Genomic DNA, 15668 nt, shown 5'->3' with positions numbered 1-15668 from the left:
GCGTCTTGGATAGTTAGCTACTGATAAGCATGCTCAATGCTTATTGCTTGTTCTTTCTGTTTATATTCTTTTGGGGCCTAAAAGGGTGTTGCAAAGCAGAAGCTGCCTAGACAGATAGAAACAACAGAAACAAAGGCAAAACACACCACCGAAATGTACTCGAAGGTATAACTAACCAACTTGGCACTCTAGTTATTAGGAGGCCACTCAAGCGAACGTGTAGAGAGATGCTCTACAAGTGCAACAGCAGCAGCAGCAGCTGCAGCAGAGGCCACGATAACGCGGGCAACACTTGAGTAATAACAAAAGAATACGCCAAAAATAAGGTTACCTAAAAAGCGTATCTGGCCAGAAGAGAGGTGACGAAGTGACAAGAGAGAAGTGAGAAAGAACAAGAAAAACTGTGCTCTTTGTGGGTGGAAGAGAGGCAATAAACGCACTCAAAGTGTCCGCCCGACAGGCGACAGCAGAAATGCAGCTTGAGTCTGCACAAGTATGCAGTGCAAGTGTTTTGTATGTCTATAGCTGCATGGATATGTGTGTGTTTTTGTGTGCTCAAGGACGTTACAGCGGCCACTGCAGCTGTCACTTCAACGGTGACTTCAATCCAGCGACGCTGGAGTGCAGCTCTCGACAGTCGACATGCCGACGACGCTGCATCTGCTGATGCTGCTGTTACTATTTGTACGCGTGAACTGCGCAGGACCTTGTCTGTGTCCTGCACATCACCAGCGTGCTGTACGACAGACCGTACGCACACTCCCGCATTGTGAATGAAGTAGGTCAACAATGCTGTTAAAGCAGCTCCCACGCGACGCTTTATGTTACTCTCTTCTACTCAGTCACTTTTCTCTTGCGCGTTCTCTCTCTCTTTGTCTCTCTCTCTCTCAGTATGTGCTCTCTCGTCACTTGGTGACCCGCGCATCTACTCTAAAGCTCCGGCAGCTAGCTTCGATTACGTAACCGACATTGCTTTGGGGTTATACTGCATTTCCTTGCAGCCTTATTGGGCTGAAGTGCCCAACTGGCCAACTGGCCAACTGGCATGCTGCACTGGCATGCTGCCTAGTCGCGGCACATCTCTCAAGCCTTGCGACCCACTGCTCACCACACAATTGGAGTACTCGCAACAACCCCACACATGAGTAGCCTTGATAAATCTACCTAGTTTACCAAAAGCAAAATTACAACAAAAACAAATAAAAGGAGTACTCACATTTAAAATACTGGGACAGATAACCAATATACATATGCAAACATAGAGAAGCTATGTGTAGCATAGACCTACTCAAAAAGCAGCAAGAAAGAAAAATAAAGAATGACTTAAACAACTCACTTCGTTAGCAGCAGAATTATTCAGAGTGACAAGCTAACTAAAAATCCAAAGATGACGATCAGTTGGTCAAACGTACTCGAATTTTTTCTACTCTCAATTAACATAGGGAAAAGAATTGCAGCTCAGTGTGGATATTGTGATATTCCTCTTCAAATTAGGAAACTTAAAGTGTAAATATATTACACTTACTCCTAACAAAGCAACAGACAGAGACAGATATTGTTAAATAAAAATCACATTTCCTAATAGTTCTGATTAAGAATATTTACTATTAGATTTATGGGGTCAAATGTAACTTTTCCTTCTATTGCATTCTTTTTATCTTCTCTTAAGAGAAGTATTAAGGCACTGCCAACTGATCAATTAGCAATTTCCAAGCTAAATTTATTTAAAGATTGTTTCACGTGAATACTGTAATGACGACAGCAAGCTTAAGTGAAATGTTGTCACAAATAATAATTATTTGCTCAATAACATTTATGGATTTAAAAAAATATTCATACTGGATACTCAAATATATACAAACGTTAGTTTAAATTTTTCAGCCTGATAGTTATTGGAAATAACAAAACAAGTTTTTAACTATGATCTAAGAAACAAACAAAAAGTCAAATGTTTAACCAACCAGTGGAGAGGCGTCTCGGGGGCGAAAACAAAAAAGTGTTTGAAACTTGTATTCTCTGCTATTTTTATGCCTGTGACAGAGACGATGATACTACAATAAAATAACGAATATCAAAGCCATGACAATGCATGCGATGCGATTGGTGCGATCAGACGACAGGTATTTTCGATTGCGACCACGCTCACCTTGAAAGCGCGAGAAGATTGCCAAAGCGAGTTAAGCTCACAAGTGTCGCTCGTTAGGTATTCAAAACAAAAGCAGATCTTTAGCGTTTGTTCTGTCAACAACTGGATGTATAAAAGGAGATTGCTTTGGTCAAATGACTGAAGGATGCGAGCATCGCTCGCGTCATACGAAAGGTCAAATGTTGGGCACTCTGATTGGCTTGATGGTCGTATACGCGATTTATGCACTGATTGCCCTATCGCTCCTGGTCGTCTCAATTAAAGGATGACAATAGTGAACCGACTGATTGCATTTTGTAAAAATCAAGAGAGCATTACGCATGATAATGCGAATTCAAGTATAGAAAATTATAAAATGTAACGTATATTCGCGATTAATATACATATGTATGAAGCGAGATTGGGGATACAGCTGAGGATGAGCTAAATAAACGCTTCGTATCGATACAGATAGTGTGTAAGCATTACATAGAAAGAAAGAGAGGGCAGTAAATTGATTGATAGAGAGATACGAGTAGATTGACAAATATATAGTGGGGAAGTTTGAGCACGATTTTATGATAATATGTAAAAGCGATATAGCGAAATATGCTCTTTGCATCGTTATGTACATTTTTGTATTTTGGCAATTTTTTTTCAAATGATTTTGATTTACAAAACTTACCGGAACTGAAATGTGAGCGTTTAGTTTGTTCATTTTCCGGATCGGAATCAAGCGGCCTTTTGCGAGAGTCGCCAATCTCAGGACTTGGACATGTCTCCATGGCAGCGTCTTCGGCCATTTTTAAGTGAATGGTGCTGGCTTTGAATTTGTTTTTATGGGTTTGCTCTTCTATTGTCTTATGTCTTTTTCGATTCGATTCGATTCGATTCGATTTGTTTGTCTGTTTGTTTGATTTTTGATTTCTTGAGTTGTATCAGTAGACTTGATGTTTATCAATGGAGGCTTGAGTTCTCAGCAGCGCCTATCGAGCGGGTGATCAATGTAACTACAGAGGCTTCTCTATCTTAAGAGTTCGGCAATTCGCATTTGAATGCGCTCCAATGATGGCGCCTTGTTTTAGGTATGACTGAATCCTTCAGTTTAAATAATATCTTTATATATGTATGTAGTGTGCATAAGCTATCGCTCGGCTTGCAGTTACACCAGGTTATTCAATATTTTCATCAAAGCCTCTAAATATAATCTGTAGACATATAATCGATATCTATGTATGTATATATGTATGTATATACCCTAATTAGATATATGTTCGTGTTGTCCTTCTTGAATTATTTGTTTATTGATTGATTTCAATTTTCGGTTTATTGCGTGACGATTTGAATTATTATAAGAGTATGTATTTTATTTAGTGTTGGTTTTGTTTTTTTTTTTTTTTTTTTTTTGAGGTTTTGGTGGTGGAATGTGCGAGTTATTTTTGTAAACGTTTATATGAAAAAAGAAAAAGAAAAAAATATTTATGAGTGAATTATGCAGCAATAATAAATATACATACATACAGTAAACATTAAGGCATCATATGTAATAACGGATAACACATTTTTATATATATAGTATATGTAAGTAACATACGATTTGTATATGCATATCAAAAGTCAAATTGAATAATGCACTTTTCAAATTATCGCAGTAAAAGATATATTCATGTGAGTCTATAGAGTTGATAGTTGTGGCTAATTGAATGACATATACAATTAGATTAACACAAAACACTTTGGCTATATACAGTATGTGAGAGTTCTTAACTTGGTTTAAAGCGGGGCATTCAATTAACAGGCTGTAGGCTGTGGGCTGTGGGCTGAAGGCATAAAACAACAGGCGATAAAGATATTTGGCAGGAAATGGAAGACATGGGCCAGGCAGGCAATGCAGTGAACAATGCAGTAAGACGACAATTGTTATAAGCAAGAAAAAAGCATGAGCACGATGACATTCGTAATTTCTTCTTCTTCTTCGTCTCCATCTCCGTTTTCTGTGTACAGTTGTCTGTTTTATGTGTGTAGATTGGGATATATCAATATGAAGAATTCTCACCCATCAAATAATAATGCAAAAAACAACAGCATTCATATCATATGAGTAGTTTAATTTATTTTAATTATCAAATCAATGCCTACTGTTCTTACAGTACTCTTACACAGTACACACACACACACACACACACACACGCACACATCTGTGTTCTATTATGTCATAGCCCCTGGGGTCTAGACGAAAGTCTAGTAAGTGGATATTGAATTGTAGGATTTTGTGTAATTTGAAGTTTCATTGATTTCACGCACGTGACAATGAAAATCACAATTTGCAAACTGATTAAGCATAGATTGCTTTTTTATGATTTCACTGCTAATTAAATATGTGACAACAACTAACAACCAGTACAACAACAACAATAAGCCAAGAGAAGCGAATTTATTTATTAAAATGCTGTTTAATTATACAAATATTTTGATCGCGCAGGTTGACGTTGTTGTTGTTGTTGTTGTTGTTGCTGTTGTTGATTCTATTGCTCCGAGTACCGACCACAATAATATGAATACTCGGAGTGCAGGTTTGCGTGTGCATGTGAATGTGTGAATGTGAATGTGTGTGTTTGACAACAAACGACCTTGACCATTAAATTTCTGTCCACTGAGCAGCGTAGACTGCAAAGCAAAATAAGCAATAAACGAGATGGCAACGCCACAAAACAACACATCAAGGCAAACGACAACTACAACAACTGCTGATGTTGAGAAAGCAGACATGGAAAACAAAAGAGAGAGAGAGAGAGAAAGAGAGAAAGAGAGAGGGAGATGAAGAGCCAAATTGCCAAGGTGTTCGTCAAGCAGACATTTTGATACGCAAGCAGACCTACATATAGGAGAATCTACAATATCTACTGTGTGAGATGCTTATTCGAATAGATATGCAAACATATTTCAGGTCTTCACGATTTGAGCTTTTCGCTTTACGCTTACGTTTTTCTCGCTTTTTGCTCGCTTGTTTTATGGCACCTGTCACGACAGACAACCCAAAAACCACACAAAATTTGCATTCACTTCGAAAATTAGTAATCAACGAAAGCAAAAACTAGTGAACAATTTTTAGACATACAGACTGATCGCAGAACAAGTTTTGTTTTGTTTTTTGTTTTTTTTTTTTTGTTGTTAGGCAGCAAATAATTCAGTTTTTAGAATCAAGTAACGAGGCGCGACAACCAGTTGCTTTTGCGCGTTTGGAAATTCAATTAATTTAATGATATTTTAGTTAAATTCCCCATTTCGTATACCTATATACATACAGTCATATATACTTAGATAGGGCACTAACAAAATGCAGTTTTTTTATAAATGAAATATTCTAGCAGCAGAAATTTGGATGTGAAAAGTATTCTTGACACGCTCTGACATTCTAACATTGCTTGCTCCAAGCCCTCTTCAAGGTCCCTTTTGCATCCAGTAAAATCACTTAATGTTTGAATGCATACAAATACACATAATACGACGTCCGTTAGACCATTAAGAGAGGCTTAATATATGTCACAAGCCATAAACAATTATTGCCCTACTTTCACTCAATTTGCTATTTAAAATATTGCAATATTTTCTGTACTCCAAAGTGACGCATTAACATTAAACTAAAGAACCCTTTTTTAGTTAGGATATCACACGATCGCTCAACATTACATAAGTTACCTATTTCTGACATTTGTCCTTAATTTGAATGAAATCAGAAAAACCTTTACATGGCTTTTAGGTATTTAATCTTTAATCTTTAAGACATTTCAATAACATTGTGGCTACGTGTGTTTCACAAAATATATAAGAAATACAGCCAAACCCTGTTTGGAGGACTTCTAAACCTGATTAATTGAAGCAGAATTTTTTATTTGAATTATTTTTCGGAGCGAAATAATAATATTACTAAAGGCCTGTTTAGTTTACTGGAAGAATATATTAAGAGAGTCAAAAGATAAATATATTGCAAAGATTTAAGCGAAAGAGTATTTGGCATCGGTTTGAACGACACATCAATAAACTACAGCTGCAAATGGGTTAATGGTGATGAATACGAAACAGCTGTGACCGAGGTATCTTGCACTTTTTCTTAATGAAAAGTGCATTTCAGTCACAGCATTCAAAAACGAGAATAGCAAAATATATATGAAGGTCACAAATCAACTTATTAAACTTGTTAGGTTTTATAATTATAAAAAAAGAAATAAATATATATCAAGAAGTGGGCTTGACTGTGAGATACCCGGTACACATTTTCAAGAAAACAGAAATATAGAACAGTCGAGTATGCTCTACTGTGAGATGCCAACTACCCATTTTCAATAAAACCATAGTCTAAAAATATACCATATTAATATACCCAAAAAATACATAAAAATATATCGCTGATACCTTCAGCTGCGCTTGAGCCCAATAAAACTTCAGCATGACCTTAATAAATCTGCAAATGAACATGAACTCTCAATGTGATTGTCACCATACTCGCTCTTTCATTGCATAGAGTCATAGTACTCGTACATGAGTGTGTAAACTATAAATTGTTTTTATCAAACTCTTATGTACTCGCTTCGTACGAAAAGCAAGCAGTCCATCTTATCTCGACGAGCGCCGTCGCACTTATCACTCCAGCGCTGGCAAAGCCGATAAGTGTTTTCAGTTTATTTGTAGAGTGGAATGTATGGGTGTGTATGTGTGTAAATAAACGCGTATATAAACCGATTCCTCTGCATATGTATATGTCATACGTTGATAAGAGGATACAAGCAAGCGAAGGAAACAGCTAAAGCAGACGCCGAAGCAATCCAAAGCAAAAGCTGAAGAAACAAGTCCCACAATTTGTCCCACTCATAATTTGTATATATGTATGTATGTAAAAGCAAATCTAAAGCATCCAAAAGAGAAGGCCTGATCGAGTAGTTCGCTTTCAGATCGATCCCTTTGAGAGCTTATATGTTGCATCGCCGATAAGAACAGAAACGTTTTCACATATTTCAGACATATTTTGCTTATTTGTTGCGGTGCTGCAATCACCAGCGAACCCCACTTGGGGCTCATTTAACTAATTGTTAGCTGCATAAAACACTCAAGGGCTTGTGTCTCTTGGCACTTGCCACTTGCCACTTTGCACTTGCCACTTGCCACTTGCCACTCACATTGATATCACGGCTTGAGGTTTGTTTTGTGTCCAATTAAACTGCACAGTGCACTTGTAACATGAAACTTGACGATGTTTTACAACCGCATTCGTTAAACGCTAAATTTTCTCTAGAGACGAAGCGAGGCGAGGCGAACTCGGGTCCGTGAAAATCGAATTCAACTAATTTCAAAAACTGGCAACAATTAAAAACGAAATGGATTTCAAGCGAACGTTATGCACTCACACGTCCACACACTCTCAAAGGCTGGCTGAGAGCCATACGAGCATCAGCGGTCATATGGGGAGAACGAGGGACCAAGAGAACAAGGGAGAGCAACAAATGAACGAGCCAGACAAAGAAAGAGAGAGAAAGAGAGAGAGAGCTAAAGAGAGCCACAGAACAACAGGAGTGTAGCTGCCCTAGTTTGTAGATAATTTATCTAACAGTTGACAGTTGGCAAAGTGTTTGCTCAGCCGCTCTCTCTAAAATATATTGAGTGTGTGAGTACTCGTATGTCGTATCTGAGAGCATCTGCGACTCTCCGACACTATGAGTATTTACTGTGCTGTGTTATCAGTAAATAGTTTCTATTATACTCTGAAAATGTTGAAATATTGAAAATGAATAATTCACATTTTTATCACAGCAAATTTGAAAATACAATCAACTCTACATATCAGATATTCGATTTTAGTTATAACTAAGGCCCATGATATCTTTCACCCCAAAAATTTGTTTTGATTTTCCTGCTCTTCTACTGGTTGCCGCTGCCACTTAGCTGATAAGCGACCATCATCATTGAAGCAGCCTAAAACTCAATGAATCTATGAAATCACAGTAATGAGATGAAACTATTTAGCTCTGAGAATCTTGTATCATCACATATGTATCTCTAAGGGTATCGAGTATTCGGGGTACAAAATATAACATTTTCCCTTGTTGAGATACTAATCTGCTGACACAAGTCATAACAAATAAAAACGGATGCTCAATTGTTAAAATATCGCTTTGTTTGTCTATTTGGATGTCATTTATCGCCTTTTTGTGGTCTCAGCAATATCTGTTGACAGATATGCCGTTAGACTTCTATTTCGAAACGTTTTTATGTTACATCTTATTCCTATAAATATGTACATATGTATGCACATATAAAATACACACTTTTCATGTGTGTGATAAATCGAGATGTATTCGACTTTGGCTCACAAAGAAGTCGAAACAAACGAGAATGCAACTTATTTGTATGCAACCTGTCAACAAGTGCTCCACAGTTTTCTTTGAGAGTATATCTATATTTCAAAACACCTGTGATAAGTTTTGGACTTTTGAAGACGTCAACAAATGATCACGTCAATCAATTGAAAATGCAGCTCGAAACACAACAGAAATTCACAGATGTCAGAAGGATGAATTTGTTTTTGAGCGAAGAGAAAAGGGAGGGTCAAAAGGGGTTTGCAGCACGCTGCACGCTGCTTGGCGCGACATTAAAGACAACGTGCCGCTGGCAAGGACATTGGCTTTGCATACTTAAGGAGGCGCCAAAAATGAATGAGCCTGCAAGAATCATGGCAATGGAAAGAGGACAGTGGAGAGTGGACAGTGGACAGAGGACACAGGACGATAAGGGTAATGAAGACGAGAGAGAGCGAGTGCGAGCAATTGAAGGCGACCTCGTTGACTTTGTCGGCACGTGCTCGGAGGCTCGTGAGTTGGGGAAATAAATTTGTATACGAGTAGTTCGGCTCTCATGTTTTCTCTCGTCCAGTGTCCTGGCTCCTAAAAAAAGAACTCAGCTCGCATATGTAAGCAGTTATTTTTGCTTTCATTGTTTTCCTTGTTTGCTCTGAATTCTGGTGCCTCGCTTCGCCTTGTTTCGCATGCCACATGAAAAATGAAAGCGAAAATCAATAAACGAAGCACGCGATATATAGAATTAGGAACAAACAACGCCCACTGACCCCCCATCGTAATAGTAGTCCACGGGAATCTCTGAGGAGTTCAGGAATCGCAGCATCCGCAAGTGAAGGGTTCATATTCCATCCCGCAGACAAGTGGGATGAGATATGTATATTAATACTGACAACCAGGCAGTGTCATCAACCAACCTTATTTGACGTCGTCGTCGTCGACGTCTATTGAAGTCAAATAAGTGGCCAGGTTGCCACCCCAACTTCCAATCCCTGAGCCCTGTACTCTGTACTTGGAGTCGAAAGTGGTTCTTCAGCTTGAGTGTTTGTACACAGACTCTGCCTCCACCTCGGTCTCCTCCTTAGGCGACTGCCTGTTTACAACCTTTCTTCATATAATTTATGCTCACTGCAAGCTCTTATCCCTGCCCTAGAAACAGCGGCATGTTTTCCCCTATATCCTACACTATTTTTGTCGCTGCAGATTTTTCCTTACTTCATACAACACACACTCTTAAATGTAACTAGTGAATTAAGCGGATTTGCCAGGATCGTCAACTCAGCTAGTCAGACACATACATAGATGCTAAGCTACTCTGCTTCTTAAATTCCTGACTTAAATCGCTTGGTTGCCATGGATTTTGGCTTTAGATTTCTTTGACTCGGCTCAGAGGTCTTTTGTTTAGCATGTCGATTTGGTGTCCGTTATATGTCTGCCAGAGTAAGAGTATGTACCAAGGATATGTGCACACACACATACACACACACATACTCATAAATAAATTATGAGGCTGGCCTTATTCGTGTCGCTTCCCGACGAGACTTAAAAATGATGCACCGCCTTAGAGCGTGGAGTAATTGAAGATGAACACAGTGTCATCACCATGAGCTGTTAGTGACCAAATTATAATAATTAATAAGTAAATGAAATTAGAATTTTATATCAGCCACTGATTGCCTATTGCATAATACATATGTACATATGTATGTAAGTATGTACGCTACATATGTATGTGCCTGAAGTATGTGTTTGCGAATGTAGGAACTGACAACTTGGGGGCAAACACACTCTTGATTAGGGCCAATGGCAAAGCTGATTTAGCCTTCTTTATGGGTGTCATTAATATTATAATGAGTATTTTGTACACATATGTATATACATACATCGATTCATAAATATGTACGTACGATGCATACAAAACTGCCAACCAACATATTTTCTGCAAGGGTCAACCAATTTGATCGTTCAGCTCAATATAGGTGAAGGCTAAGCTACGTAATACATATGTATGTATGTATGTATGTATGATATGTATGGGCAAGAGAAATAATACAACAAACAAATTACCAAAGCGGCAATGCCATCGAAATATTATTCGACAAGCAAAACCAAAAGTTAACTTAATTCAAAAAGGCATGAAAGCAAAAAAAGATAATCAAAATCAAAAAAAAAAGAACAGAGAATATACTCAAGGTATGACAAATATGCAGAGGCGAAAACAAAATGCAGCAACTCGCAAAAACTGACGAATAAAGCCAGAGCAAGCGAGCAAGAGAGTGCAGGCTGCAACTGAGATTAAGAGAGCAAGAACAGTCGAAAAGAGCGAGACGAAATGGAAGAGAAGAGAGAAAGAACGACTGCGCAGAACATGCACATTGTCAGCTCAGCTCCAATAGACGAAAAGCACCAACCAGCACAGTACCGCGTAGCATTTAAATTTGCCCTGCTTGCTTGCCTTCTCGACGTCACGAAAACTAACTTATAAGCGCACAATTAGGCCAAGCGAGCAATGGCGACGACGCAACGTCGGCGTTAGCATCGGGGATTGGAAATGCGGCAGAGAATGCGACAACGACGCCAGCAATACTGCAGGCTGCTGAGCAGCATATAAAGCTGGAACCTTTATGAGTGTGTGTGTGTGTGCGTGTGTGCACTCGTGCATGTGTGTATGCAAATTACTGTGACAAGCAAAGCACAACACAACACAACACAGCCCGAAACTATGTCGCTGGGTCGCCTTGTCAATACTCTTGTGTTGTTGTAATTGTGTATCGTAGGTGTATAGTAGGAGTCCGACGGCGGAAGCGGTTTCACTTGTGTGGTTAGCAGGTTGAGCTGCTCCAGGCATCAAGTGCTCTGGGCAAGAGGTGCGTCTATGAATTATCCATAAATAATTCAGGAATTATCCATAAATAATTTCCGCAGCCCTACTATCACTATCCACAGCCTCCTAGTCAGCACGGCTAAGCGTCAAGAAAGAAAAGCAAGCCTTTTATTTGAATCTATCATCAAGCACTACTTAGTTTGTTTTGAGGTACATATACATACATACATCATGTATTGGTGGTGATGCTGTGGGCGAACTTTATAATAATATATCACCATTTTCAGAATCGACAGCCACACATAATTCGGACTATGTTCCTGTACCTGTATATTCTAAGGTATCTGGAATTCTAGACTATGTACATATATCTTGTCTTTTAGAGTCCTTAGGGAACAGCTACCATGTTGAAGAACTAAAATGTGAATGCAAGTGAATGTCGCGACAGTTACCCGACCTTGCAGCTAACTATTCTCTTCTAAGAGGTCTAAGATCGAATTGCCGTTAAATTAAAAGTAAACATTTAGTGTTTTCATTCCTATTTGCCCCAATTGCCAAAAGAGCGAAAGGCAAGAAAATACATACATATAGTATAGTAAGTAACTATGGGTTCGTTATGTCAACCCAATTACGCTCCGCTTGACAATAATTTAGGTTTCTGCAACCCTTTAAATATATAAATCGATGCCGTTCGATGCTTTTGTCAGTTATTTACTACGTACATATGTATGTCTGACAATCACTTTTCACAACGACACATGATTTAAATGATAATATAAAATGTGTAATCACCTTTACAGAACCTGATTCAATTAGTGGACAATTAAAAGAAAAGGCATAAGCAAAACATCTAAGATGAACAACTTTAATCGTCCACTTAATTACAAACAAATTGATCCGACTCAAAGCGAAATTGAATTTGAGTAGAACCATTTTAACATATTCAATTAATTGCAATTTCACTTGTAGGCATTTTACAAGAATATAATCGAATCAAATCGATATTTCCAAAAACTGAATAAAATAAATATATTATCCAGATTGCATTTCTAACATAATATTGTTTTTGTAGGAACTGAGCGAACAAGAAGCCAGGGAAAATGGAGTACACTCGTATTCCTCATCCTTCATATATTTGCAATTCCTATTAATTGATGAAACTCGTGTACTTTAAGGCATCGGGTATAAAAACCACTCTTTAGAAAGCTCACGCTTTGGCCCCGTAAATCAATTGGTAGCTCCTAATGGTGTCAAGTCTTTTGTCTGTTGCCAACTAGTTTACATAAGCCATGGAAATAGTTTGACCATGTTAGGATGTTACTCGGACAGAAGACAGGAGAAATCATCATTCTCTAATCCCGATCTCGATTTTGACTACTGGGTCTGTTCTAGGGAAGTGCTCATTTACCTTCGCCTAATTGTAGCCCTGCTCTGGTAAATGTGGGTTGTGTCAGTTGTTGTGAAGCGCTTTCTCGGAGCAATTCTACGGATTACGCAACATGCGATAGATGAGGAACAAGTGGCGTGAAAATGGAATTGGGAATGGGATGTGTGACGTGCGACGTGTGATATGGAATGTGGAATGTGGAAAGTGGAACATATATCACAAAGAAAGATTAGAGAAGAGTAGAGGGCAGTTGTAAGTGAAACAAAACGACAAACAACAAACAATTTAATTCCAATTTGCATTTTACAACAACAATAACAATTCGGCAGCAATACCAGATGCAACAGTAGCAATATATAGAGAATCAAGTGTTGGGGTCTGACAACACACGAGTGAATTAGCGAACTAGACTAACAGACGAGAAACTAGAAGCAGTTGAAATAGGGGCAGAGAGGAAGCTACTCAGCCGAGCACAGCTAGGAGTGACTTTGATTAGCTCAGATCGTTGGGCATGTGGACATACACACATACACACATACATACATACATACATACGTGTACCTACATACATACACATTTGTGTATTACATTCGTATGCATAATTTGATTAGATTATTAAATGATGAGCACGAAATGGAATACAGACAACTATATATACATATATATATGTATAAGATCATATATATATTTACTTATGCATTGACATATGTATGTACATATATGTAAGTATGTATTTATATACGTACATATATGTATAGGAAGAGACAAAGAAACTGAAGTACGTATTTGGCACCTAAATTGTAGAATCAATTTCACCATTTTCATATCATTTCTGACTGTGCTAAATTGAAATTATTTAACATATATTGTATGTAGTACTTGTATGTATTGTATATGGACATATAATTATATTCACCTTTTTGCAAGGAGTCGTGCATACAGCTGCAATTTATCGAGTGCGGTTCTATAAATGTACTATATATGTTGCAGTTTTATTTTATTGTTTTCCGTTAATTCTTATTTGTTTATGCAAAGCGTTAGTTTCTTTTTCTGTTATAGTGGTTAACAAATGTTACTTAGGTATACACTTGCGTCTAATTTTATTATAATCGTCTTGTATTAATAATATTTCATTTTATACACACGATTTTTTCTGATGGTGTTCTTGGGGTTCGAGTTGTTGTTGATATAGTTGATGCTGTTGTTGTTTTTGTTGATATTATTGATATTACTCTCAAAAAGCGTGTGACTATTTTTATTATATTTAGTGTTATTAATTTTGTAGTAGTAGTAGTTGTTGCTGTTGCTGTTGCTGTTGCTGTTGTTGTTGTTGTTGTTGCATCTCTTGTTATCACTAATTTTAATGGTCACTCACTGACACACATATAGTAGACATATAATTAGTAAAAATTCAATGCATTTAATTGGTTATATAAACCCAAACGCTTTTGCATCCAGCAAATCGACACGAACACGAGACACGAGCACGAGACACGGGACACGAACACGAGACACGCACGCACACTCGATAGTCAAAATTATTGGAAATCAACAAATTTGTTTGCATAGCAATTCGAAATGCACTGACTTAGCACAAGGCGTCTAAATATCTTAAAACGGAGTCTAAATTAAGTAAGAGTTCGTTTTATCAACGTGTAAACATTGCAAAGGCACAAACACTGGGCAAATGCAATAATTTAAAATATAATACGCCGATATTTTTGTTGTTTTTCACAGTTTTTTACGAATGCGTCTGGCGACGAATCTGCGTGCTCGGCTCCGCCTCACGTTTGAATCTAACGCCATAAAATGATGTGGACTGGCACGATGCCGTTGGATTTTATAAACGTAAACGGACTTGCGCAGTGAAGAGTCCTCGATACTTTTCTCTTTTCTGTTCTGTTCTGTTCTCTGGCATCGACACACTTAGCAAACGAAGATGGCGCGTAGCCGACTATTCTCTACCATATTTCAACAAAATCAATCGATTTGGCCTGAAAATCAACTTTACATTGACGCTTACACACACACAAATTAGAATTAGAAAAAACACTAGCTTGGCTTGATCAACATCACCCAATCGTTATATCGAGTTTGCTCGATATATGAACAAAAGTATTGTTTACACATTGTTATTGTATGCACATGCACTAGTCAAATATTGTATATGTACATACATATGTACATATATCCCTAGATCACACAATTACAACACAATTCAACTTTTGGCAGCAGAAAGTTTCTCTTATCAATCATCTGGCTCTCAGCTGTACATACAGCAGATGACGTCGTAAAATGTACATATGTACATATGTATGTATGTATGAATGTTGCCACGTACACGTGTTTCTTAAATCAAATCAAATCAAATCAGTCTGTCATTATATGCGTATCTATCAATTCGCGCGCATTTCGAAGCTCACATTGAATTTAAGCAGATTCCGATTTGCTAGCTGTTTCCCCTCAAATTCGAATTTTTCATTGAACTGAAATTGCGCTGTGGCCTGTTTGTTTTAAAATTTATTTCAATTATATTTTATGACATATGCATTTGTGTATGTATTAGATATATCTATCTGTATGAACGTGTTTAGGTGCTCTCAGTTTTGACGCCACTCGTGAGCTATCTTTCGTTCCAAAGTGCTCTCAGTTGCCTATCACTTGTTATTTATTAATATCTCTCTCTTTCTCGCTCTTCTCTCTCGCTCTTGTCGACTGCTTCTCTTTGTCTGGTGGTGTGTGTGCTCTTGCCATTTATTAGGGCACTAGGTTTTCATGCAAACCTCGGAAAACTGCTGCACACCAACACACATGCATACACACACACAGAGTCCGAAGCTGCGGACATTTTTGGGGCAACTTTTGCATTTCCTGTGCCTCTAAAAAGCTTTCAATATCGCAACAACTTGTCCACGTTTGACTTGAGTAAATTGAACTTGTATTGAATTCCAAAACCAAATTGTTTATGACATAATACAAAAAACA

General features: G+C 37.9%; 1 protein-coding gene across 10 annotated transcripts in view; it reads right to left on the bottom strand.

Moving 5' to 3' along the window:
* LOC117576669 (RNA-binding protein Pasilla) overlaps positions 1-15668 on the bottom strand; it is a 39982-nt gene that overhangs the window by 22106 nt on the left and 2208 nt on the right. The window contains exons 1-3 of one of the 10 annotated variants that reach the window (XM_052007195.1): positions 13600-13962; positions 3383-3412; positions 2811-3333 (exon numbers count right to left, since the gene is read on the bottom strand). The exons of 1 other annotated variant lie outside the window; for it this stretch is intronic. In XM_052007195.1, the coding sequence (XP_051863155.1) occupies positions 2811-2843 (33 nt within the window). In that variant the 5' untranslated portion in view covers positions 2844-3333; positions 3383-3412; positions 13600-13962. Of the gene's footprint in view, positions 1-2810; positions 3413-7299; positions 7417-13599; positions 13963-15668 lie in introns of those variants that run through there. 8 more of the 10 variants (XM_052007192.1, XM_034261655.2, XM_034261658.2 and 5 more) reach the window with 8 other exon arrangements.

Source organism: Drosophila albomicans, chromosome 2R, assembly GCF_009650485.2.
Source record: "Drosophila albomicans strain 15112-1751.03 chromosome 2R, ASM965048v2, whole genome shotgun sequence".
Lineage (NCBI taxonomy): Eukaryota > Metazoa > Arthropoda > Insecta > Diptera > Drosophilidae > Drosophila > Drosophila albomicans.
Note: the sequence above shows the minus strand (reverse complement) of the source record. Positions and strands in the feature narration are given on the sequence as shown.